Below are 10038 nucleotides of genomic sequence, written 5' to 3'. Positions count from 1 at the left end.
TTTCGATCTCACATTTATTTTATTTTGAAATATTTTACTGTATCTTAAGAAAGTATTTATGAATGGAATTAGTATTTTATACAACAATAAATTTTAAAAAAGTAATCAATAATTCTTAATTATGAAATATTATAGTTATCTATTTTTTAACACCGAAACCAAAGTTATTTAATTTTATATATTTTTCAATAAATTAAATATTGTATGGGGACATTTTTTAGGAACGAAAACACTATTACGATACAATTATACAACAGCCAATAAAAACCGTATTGAGGAAACTTACTACATAGAAGTGATAATCTGTCAAATAATGCTTGCAACTGTCAAGTTTTACACATATCTATACATATTTGACAATGTTTGTTGCTTTAAAAATTACATACATATAATTCTGCAAATATATGTACTGTTTTTATGTGTACCAAATGAAATTGAACAGTTTTTGTACCTAAATTGAAAGAATATATACGAAATTTTACTTTCTCTTTTTTAATTTTAAAAGACATCAAACCAGAAAGTAATCTATGAATTTAGGCGTGTTTAATAGAGTTAATCTTAAGGTAATGGCGTAATACTTTTTTTTTGTATTATTATAATATTTATTACAATAATTTTTCTATTATTATAATATTCTAATTATTATATCTATGTAGGATACCCAAGGAGGAATGTATTCCGAATGGGCTTCTCTAAGTGTTTTGATTCAACAAGGCTCAGAAGAAAGTCAAAGTGTCCTAGAAAAGTTTTCTCCTGGAGCAGGAAAAGAAGTTGCTTTATCTATTGTACGTCAGTTGGCTGCAAATCTTGGCATTACACAAGCAGCTGAGCCTAGTCCATTATGCACAGATAAGGAAGTACAATGGTGTATGGAAGTAATATGTTTTGGACTATCCTTACCTTTGGCTGAGCATGATACTGTTAGAGATTGTGTTAATGTATATTGTGAGTGGTTGTCTGCACTATATTCTACACCGAAGATATGTGTACCTAGACCAATCATAGATGATCCTAATTTCTATGCCAGAAAAATAATCAGCCATTTTCATAATTTATTTGTTCCACGAAAAGGAGAAGGTAAAATAAATCACTGTAATAAAATAAATCACCTTTTTCATATTTTCCTTTTGTTTTTTATATGTTTTTATAATACATAATGTGAATTTCTAACTCCAAAAAAGTTTAGTATTAATTAAATATTTAGCATGTTGGATATATTTTTATCTAACAGTTATTATCTTTTCCTTTGTAGTCTGGCCATTTTTATATCAGGATCTAGGTAATTTTGTAACTAAAATAACCACATTACATGAAGGACTAAATATAAAGAAGTTACATTTTAATGATAGTTATAAATACTTAATGCTTGTAAAATATTAAATATTATTTACAGGAACAGATACAATTAATAGGCAAGCTGTTTTATGTCATAGAGTACTTAGAACATTGCAACAAATTGCAAGAGGACCTGCCACTTTAGAAAGAGAAACCTGGGAGAGTTTATTATTATTTCTTATTGGTATTAATGATGCACTTTTAGCTCCTCCAGCAACAAGAGAAGATGCTGGAGAGCAGTTATGTGAAAGAGTTCTAGGTGTATTGTTAGAGGTATTATGTTTTTGTAAGAAAAATGTTGTTATTGAATAAGCAGTTTATAACAAGCTAATAATTATATAAAAATACTTTTAGGTATGGTTAGTGGCATGTGAACGCAATTTTCCATCACCACCATTATGGCGCACATTAAGAGAGTCATGTCTTCGTTGGCGACACAGATTAGCATTGGTAGAACAATGGAATCGTGTTTGCCTTGCTCTTACAGCAAGGCTCTTGCAAATTATGTATGGTCCAATGTTCCCAGAATTAAAAATAAGTTAGTTATTTCAATTTATAATTTATTATTATATACATAATTATATTGTTCTTCACATAAGTAATTTATATCGTTATTAGACATGTAAATAATATACTTAGGTGAAGAAGATTCTCAACTTGTGCCACCTACAATGTCAGATGAAGCAGTGGCTCAAGCATGGTATAGATTGTTGCGAACTATAGGTGATCCTGTTGATCTATGCAGACCCGCTGTTATTTCACAGACTCAAGCATTTTTACAGTATGCTATTGCAAGTCCAAATGTAATAGATCCGTGTCAACATCCATGTTTACAGAGCTTGCCACAAATATTTTTAAAAGCCATTAAAGGTATAGCTGGACAAGTGGATGCTTTCCTTGGTAAGTACATATTTACATAATTGAATTATGTAAAGTTCTGTAATATCCAAATATAACTGATATCACACTTTTTTGGGGATCAATGCAATATATGCAAGTTATAAATTGTATATTCTACAAAAAAATTAAGATGATCTGTTTCAACACTTTTCCTATTTACTTTGAAATACCTATAATAGGATATGGAGTTTCCAACTTGCTTTGTTGGTGATGGTTGCACGCAGTCACAAATGTTTTAGGAGTTTCACAGGCATGTTGCTGGGAAGAATGTTGTGTATCTACCATCACATGTGGATCTGCTAGCACTGGAAGTGGAGGTGTAGGATGGGATAAATCAAGTAGTAAGGATATGACACAACCTTCTCCTACACCTCCAACGCAACGCAGACTTGCCAAAAGTTTCAGTGTAACACCTTCTGCAGTGACTAAGGGTATTCAGCACTTATCTTTCGGTGTTTTATATTTATACACATGTCTTCTAAAATTGTATATATTTTTATCAAATATTTCTTTATATTTCTTCTCTCTCTCCTTTCCTATTTTGGAGAAATGTTACATTCTAAAAACAAACTGTTAGAAAAATATATTAAATTATCATTTATATTTTATAATTGTTTCCTATTACAGGAATTCCAAAAGCTTCCTTGATTGGTTTAACAACAAGTCGTGTGTCAAGTACACCACCTATGTTGATATCTAATTCAGGACCATCTTCAGCTTCAAGTACAACATGTAAGATGTAATAAATTATTTTTATTCAATAACAATTTTATTTAGAACATTATAAAATCCTTATATTTATAGCTATGACTTCATTAGTCCAAGACATTAGACCTCCTTTAGCTCCAGGGCGGCCAAAATGTAACAGTATATTACATCTTTTTGGTGAATGGTTATTTGAAGCTGCATTTATAGGTACTGATGGATGGTCACAAAATTTACCACGTAAGCATTATTCGATGCAATGTTCAATTTGATTAAGTAATATAAACATTAATGTTCTCAATAAACAGAACCATCAGGTGCATCAAAACGTCCATCTTCCGTACTTGTTGAGGGTCCTAGTTCTTTGCAAGAAACTGTTAATGATGTTCCACCAGCTCTTTGTATAGATCGTTATGAATCCGGAAGAGCAGAAGCTTTGGGAGCACTATGTCGAATATTTTGTGCTAAAAAGACCGGAGAAGAAATTTTACCTATTTATCTAGCTAGATTTTATCAAGCAATGAATCATGGTCTTAAAGTTGACGAGGTAATAAATTATTCGTTATAATTTTACACATATAACATTTGTAAAAATATATATAATCCGTATTTAAACCTTGTTTACAGTCCCGAGAATGCGGTGAAACGTTAGCAAGTATTCTTTTGAATTCTGCTGATTTATTTCGTCTAGATCTAAATGGTGTACAAGTATTAGTGCCTGCAGTAATATCGGCTTTAGAAACTGTACTTCCAGAAAAAGATTTAAAACTTAAATCTAATGTTGTATCAAAACCGGACTTACGAAGAGCCTCAATACATTTGTTAATATCAACGCTGGCGTTACCTCTACACTTTCAAGTAACTAATATATATAAAATATTTGTTTTATTATAATAATACAATTGTAAATTAAATAATTTCATACAATTTATACAATTCTTATCTTACAGAACCTTACTATCAAGGAACTTCCAACATTTCTAAGTTCAATGGTTGCTGACAAAAATCATGTAACGTTTGCACAGTTAAAATCGAGACTTATGAATTTGCTTATAAACGCACTACAAGTTGAAACTGATTCTCAGAATACTCATATGTTGCTAGGTAATATTGCTTCAATATTTAATATACTACAATTTTCTATAATTTATTTTCCTTTTTAGGCGCTCTTCTGTTAAGTGTACAAGACTCTGCAGCAGCAGAAGAAGTTGAGCAAGTCACACAACCTGACGCTCTGGCACATGATTCTGCCGTAAATTTATTATCATCAGGTTTGTTATTTCGTGTATTACTTAAATGGTATTAAGTTGTATCTATACATACTGAAATTCTTAACATTTTTAAAGAATTATTCTAATGTTAAAATTCGAAAGGTAATTCCAAATTACATTATTCCAGTAATAATAACTGGAACTAATATTTCATTATTCGAGATGGCAACTTATTAACATTTATCAGTTGCTTGTAAATTAAAATTGAATTTTGCTTTATATTCAATGCAAGATCATAATGCTTAACATTACTTTCTTGTATTTGCTTTGTACGTGCTTCTGTAAGATGTCATTCATTTTTATTATTATAAGTTATGTTTTGTTATGCATTCATCATTGTACTGTTTCATCATTGCTTAATAGTCACCAGCGATTCTGCCAGTCAAATAAGTATATCCAGTGACCAACGCTCGCTCGGTGACACCTCTGATATTACAACTCTTCAAGAGGAATGTGTTGCATTTGGTAAATACAAGTACTTTTTATATTAGTTTTGTGTTTAATTATCGTGCATATAAGAAATGTTGTGAAATATCATCTATTTTTATTTCGATGTTTTTGTTATACATTGAAGCTTTCTTTGGATAACATTATGCAAAAGCTTGCATTTCAAAAGATTTGTAACATATATTGTACATAGTATCTTGAAAATTAGTTAAATTCGTACGTTTTTTATAATTAAATATATGGATTACTGTTACAGATTCAGCTCATGCTCTTTTTGTAAGAGCTACATATTTAGTTTGTCACAGATTAATATCATCATGGAAGACAGATTTAAATATTTCTCTAGCAGCTCTTGAGATATTATCAGGATTAGCTAGAACACGTATTCGTGAAACAGGTAAATTATAAAATTTATCAAAATATATAATAGTATTTTTTGATTTAGGAAATATGCCAACTCATATAATTTTAAATATTTTATACGCAGCAAGGAAATTAACAGGTTGAATTATATTCTATGATACAGTTTATAGTTCAAAATTTAATTACAAAATACTATATTTTTAATAAACATTGCAGATGCTTTAGAATGTAAACGGGCTGTGAAATGGCTCTGTGACTATATTGCATATCAATGTTGGCGTCCACCACCAGCTCATTCTAAAGATCTTCATTCTTCTATTGTTGCTGCATTTAGTTGTTTAAAAACTTGGCTCACTGCTCATTCACAACTGTTACAAGTTATTAATTTATTTATATCTAATTGCAACAGACGTTAGCATTGCAACAAATTTATACTTACAATTCGAATCATTCTTTTAGGATAAGGATTGCTTAACAACAGTTCTGGAAGTAGTCGAACTTGGTGTGTCAGGAACAAAAAGTGTAGGAAAACCTGGTGAACCCATTAAAATGAAAGATGAGAAAGAATTAAAACCAGCGTCTATGCGTGTTAGAGACGCTGCTGACGCGCTTCTTACCGTCATTTTAGAACAAGTATATTAGGCAATGTTATGATTGACAAATAATATATTTATGAAAGTATTTTAAGTAAATTTATTTGTTTACAGGTTGGTTATTTCCCTAGTGCATGTGGAGCACAATCATTGTCATCTTTACTAGATGAAGTATCACTTCTCCGACATTGTAATAGTTGGACTGGGGGTCGAGTTCCACGTCAAGCAGCAGTTGAAAGATTTCGATATTTTGTTGCAGAAAATGCTACTATATTAGCATTATTAGAAGAACCACTTGGAAATGATCAAGATCCACAACCTACTGTAACTGTATTAATACGTGGTCCATTTGGAAGACATGCTTGGACGATGCAGCTTCGACATTTACCAAGACATAGATCTAGTATAAGAAGTGTAAATACAAATCCAGGTCGACCACTGCCATTAGCTGAAGCTGCTCCACGAACAGATTACAAACCTAAATTTTTCCCTGATAATGTAGACCGAATTCCACATTGTAAAGTGTATGTTAAATTTCATCAACGTATTTTAATTCAATTAAAAATATTAAAAAATGGGATTTTATTGAAACACCCAAATTTTATTTAGGGATGAATCTATTCCAAGTTTAGAAGCAGTTATGAATGATAATGATGTAATCAGAAATGAACATCAAATTTTGACACAATTGTTAGAACGTCAAATGAATATTGAAACAAAATATTGTGATGGAAATGATAAAGTTTCAGAGGAAAAGACAGAAGAATGTGTACCACCTCACATTTGCCACGAATTTCAAACTGCACGTCTGTTTCTAAGTCATTTTGGTTTTTTAAATATCGAACCTAAAGAAAACAATGAATCTAGAAACAGTGGCCTTACTGCTTTAGATCCAACCATTCCAGGATTTTATTTAGACTTAGAAACTTTAGATAACATTAGTCCAAGAACATGTGATACTGTTTACATTTTTTATGTAAAAGCTGGTCAAAAAACTTCTACAGAAATATTATCTAACGTGGTAATTACATTTTTTATTTTAGAATACTTTATCACTGTATATTTACATCTATGTAAAGTAGTTTTATTTTTATAGTTACATGAATCGAATGTATCATCGAATTTCTTAGAATTCTTAAATTCTCTTGGCTGGCCAGTTTCTGTATCAACACATGCCGGTTGGACTGGACATATTTCTACTTCATGGAGAGTAACACCACAATTGAATGTACCACAACCAGCTCATAGTGATCATGGTGGAGCTCTTTATAATGGCGATACTCATGTACTTTATTGGGCAGATGTTAGCTCAGAAATTGCATTTGTTGTACCCACTCAGTTAAACAATATGGTAAATTCGGACTCACTGGAGGAAACAAGTTATGGTAGTGATATCAGTTCTAATCAAGGTACAACTTAAAACGAATGACAATGTATTAAAGAAAATAATATTATATTATGTGAACGAATTATACAATAATTAATAATTGCAGTTTGGTTTGAAAGAAGCATCAGTGAAAGTACTTCACCTCGAAATAGTGGGACAGGACAGAATACAATGCAAAACTCGCGAACAATGTCACTTGATTTAGAAAAACAACCATCTAGTTTAACAGGATCTAATTCCTGTACCTCTTCTAATGTGGATTTAGTAAAACCAAGAAAAACAGCTAAACAAGTTTTACCTGTACAAACTGACATTAAAATTATGGTTGTTTGGCTAGAGAGTTTAGAGGATTTTGCTCAATTTCCAATTAGTATTATCACTTAAATAAAGATATTTATTTATTTTAATCAAATAAAGGAAATTTTATAATCCCATTTTATGTGCAGGTGATCTTCTTCCTTGTACTTATAGCGGTCTTGAACAATCAAGAGTCATTCAAGTATCAGATGTACAAGTAATTTTTCTCCAAGCTCTCAGTAGTGGATTAATGAGAGTCAGATTGCAAGGTCCAGTTTCTAGAATTAATTTGGCCACTCCACTAATAGATGGAATGGTTGTATCTAGAAGGGTATTGGGAACACTTGTTAGACAAACAGCATTAAATATGGGACGTAGGAAAAGGCTTGACAATGATAGGTATATAAAATTATAATTATAGTTTGGTCATATTAATATGTACAATATTTATAATATTTTACAGTTACCACCCACCACATGTACGTAGACGTTTGAAGATTCAAGAAATGGTACAAAAATATAAGAAAAATTTAACCGAACCAGAGCTACTAACACTTTTATTTAGTAGTACCCAAACTTATCAAATTTAATAAAATTAATATAAATTAAATTCACATCAAATTACATATATAATAAAGATATATTTCTGAATAATAAATATACATTACCATAGAATGATAAATTTAATTTTCCCATACTTTGTAATTTAGAATATAACTGTTTATTACACATGTATAATATTCAATATTTACATCATATTAAATCATGATCATATAATATTCATTATATAATATTATCATATATAATATAAAATATAACACATTCAAAATTAATATAGGAGAATTTTGGTTATATGAATAAAATTTTAGTAATGCCTGATTAACTGAACTTTAACTGAGCTCCTATTATTTGAACTACCACCGAGCCTCAATCTACTTATATGAACATGGAATTGTTTTAACAATAAGGTTGAAACAGTAGGGACTGTAGGGATACGTGTTATATGATATAAATTGGCAACATTATTATGCATTTAAAAGTACATGTTTCATGAAATCTCTTATATAAGCATGATCTATCGACTGAACGGAAAACCATAGCTGTTGGAGAGAAATAGGTGGACTCTTATTATATGAACAACCTAGTTATATGAACTAATTCGTTCCGTGACAGATTCATATAAACAGGGTTCTATTGTACTTATTTATAATATACAAGATGTTTCTTTTATCTCGAAAAATTAAAGTACCTCGTAAGTGATTGGTTCCAACAAAAAATTCTTTTTACAATTATTGTTTGATGCGAAGGGCACGTCATGTGTTGCAAATTATATTTTTACAGGTCGGATGATGTGGGGAGACATTAAGGTCAACTTTATTTTTTTAAATGGGACTATATATTTTTTAATACATTAATCGATTTATCTCGGCATTAGCTATAAAAAGGTATTAACCTATTTATATCGAAAAACTACTAGTTTAGCAGATATTTTAACTTTAATTTCTCAAATTTAACGTATGAAAGACAAGGAAAGCGCGAGGCGGTATTTACGTTTTCTTTGTATATTTCATTTGATAATTTAAAGTGAAAATATCTGCTACAATAAAGAGGAAATGCCAAACTAACATTTTTCAACATAAGTAGGTTAACTCTTTTTTATAGAGAATGCCAAGATGGTTCGATCAATGTATGTATTAAAAGATATATATGGTTCCATTTAAAAAAATGAAGTTGACCTTAATATCCCCCCACTATTGGATCTGCAAAAAGATAGATTGCATCACATAATGTGCCCTTTCATAGTAAATAACATTTGTTTTAAAAAATATTTTTTTTATAAGATTAATGCCTTACGAGATATTTCGATTTTTTGAAATAAAGGAAACGCCCTGTAGATATGTAACAATTAAAATATTTGAATCATTGAAAATATGTTATGTAACTTGTACAACAATGTTGGCTTTCTAATTATAAGACAAAATATATTTATTAATAATGTCTATAATTGTAAAAAAAATAACTATATAAGACAAATACTGCACAATTACATACTCACATCATTTTTTCTTCCTTTGCTTTTTATATCTATATTAATGTTATAGTTATATAAAATGTTTTCCAACTATGTTAAATATAAAGTAATATACTACAGCCAATTAAGAATTAGGTTCCTATAAAATTGTTTTATCAATATACGTATAAAAAATATTATATTGTATCATTGCTTAAGATATTATTAAATTTTAATAGAAATAGACATGAATAATCAAAAGCAACTCTAGCGATTAGTGGAAGTGTATTTACACATACATTGCATTATTATCTTTTATATCAGTACGCTAAATATAGCTGCGTCATTCTATGACTTTGCACATTATGTAGTATCGTACACGTACATTGTTATACAATTTAGTGTGATCTTATGAAATACAAAGTAAGAAACTCCTGGTATACAGTTACCGTTTAAAATCGAAATTAAAAATCTTGTATACAATCAATCGTTATCTCAATAGACATTGTCAAATATTGATAGAATATTAATCTTTGGTATCATATAGTTTAAGTAGATATCACACCTTCGAAAAAGCTTTATATCACGGAGACTTTTTCGTATATGGAAATCAAACCATAAATAATCTTTATTTTGTTCTTTCGTAATAGTAAAATGTAAAGTACAATTTTTCATTTAATTTTTTTTAGTTGCTCTGTTAGATGAAGAACTAGGATATGAAACATAAAA

General features: G+C 29.7%; 1 protein-coding gene across 7 annotated transcripts; it reads left to right on the top strand.

Annotated features, from left to right (window-relative positions):
- The first annotated feature begins 196 nt into the window (after positions 1-196).
- On the top strand, positions 197-7973 carry LOC100742977 (ral GTPase-activating protein subunit beta). 7 transcript variants are annotated; one of them, XM_024366889.2, is made up of 25 exons: positions 197-361; positions 503-563; positions 657-1077; positions 1253-1279; positions 1394-1608; positions 1690-1873; positions 1975-2235; positions 2475-2666; positions 2863-2967; positions 3040-3180; positions 3249-3487; positions 3568-3798; positions 3891-4044; positions 4104-4211; positions 4575-4676; positions 4915-5055; positions 5146-5160; positions 5238-5398; positions 5481-5654; positions 5729-6138; positions 6224-6635; positions 6711-7023; positions 7108-7371; positions 7448-7697; positions 7762-7973. In XM_024366889.2, the coding sequence occupies exons 2-25, from the start codon at positions 528-530 to the stop codon at positions 7886-7888; spliced, it is 4683 nt and encodes a 1560-aa protein (XP_024222657.1). In that variant the 5' UTR covers positions 197-361; positions 503-527; the 3' UTR covers positions 7889-7973. The 7 variants fall into 7 exon arrangements, with proteins under 7 accessions (XP_024222657.1, XP_033176049.1, XP_012239661.1 ...); XM_033320158.1 differs by having other exon boundaries at positions 197-563; positions 657-785; positions 850-1077; XM_012384238.3 differs by having other exon boundaries at positions 197-563.
- The last annotated feature ends 2065 nt before the right edge of the window (positions 7974-10038 follow it).

This window comes from Bombus impatiens, unplaced genomic scaffold, assembly GCF_000188095.3.
Source record: "Bombus impatiens unplaced genomic scaffold, BIMP_2.2 scf_0248, whole genome shotgun sequence".
Classification (NCBI taxonomy): Eukaryota; Metazoa; Arthropoda; class Insecta; order Hymenoptera; family Apidae; genus Bombus; species Bombus impatiens.
Note: the sequence above shows the minus strand (reverse complement) of the source record. Positions and strands in the feature narration are given on the sequence as shown.

What these genes read in the sequence shown, in the direction of transcription:
- LOC100742977 (XM_024366889.2), top strand. Translation starts at nt 528, where the DNA reads ATGAATTTAGGCGTGTTTAATAGAGTTAATCTTAAG. An exon ending in TTCTAGGTGTATTGTTAGAG is followed by an intron (nt 1,609 to 1,689) that starts GTATTATGTTTT and finishes AAATACTTTTAG; the next exon opens with GTATGGTTAGTGGCATGTGA. An exon ending in ACAAGTGGATGCTTTCCTTG is followed by an intron (nt 2,236 to 2,474) that starts GTAAGTACATAT and finishes CAAATGTTTTAG; the next exon opens with GAGTTTCACAGGCATGTTGC.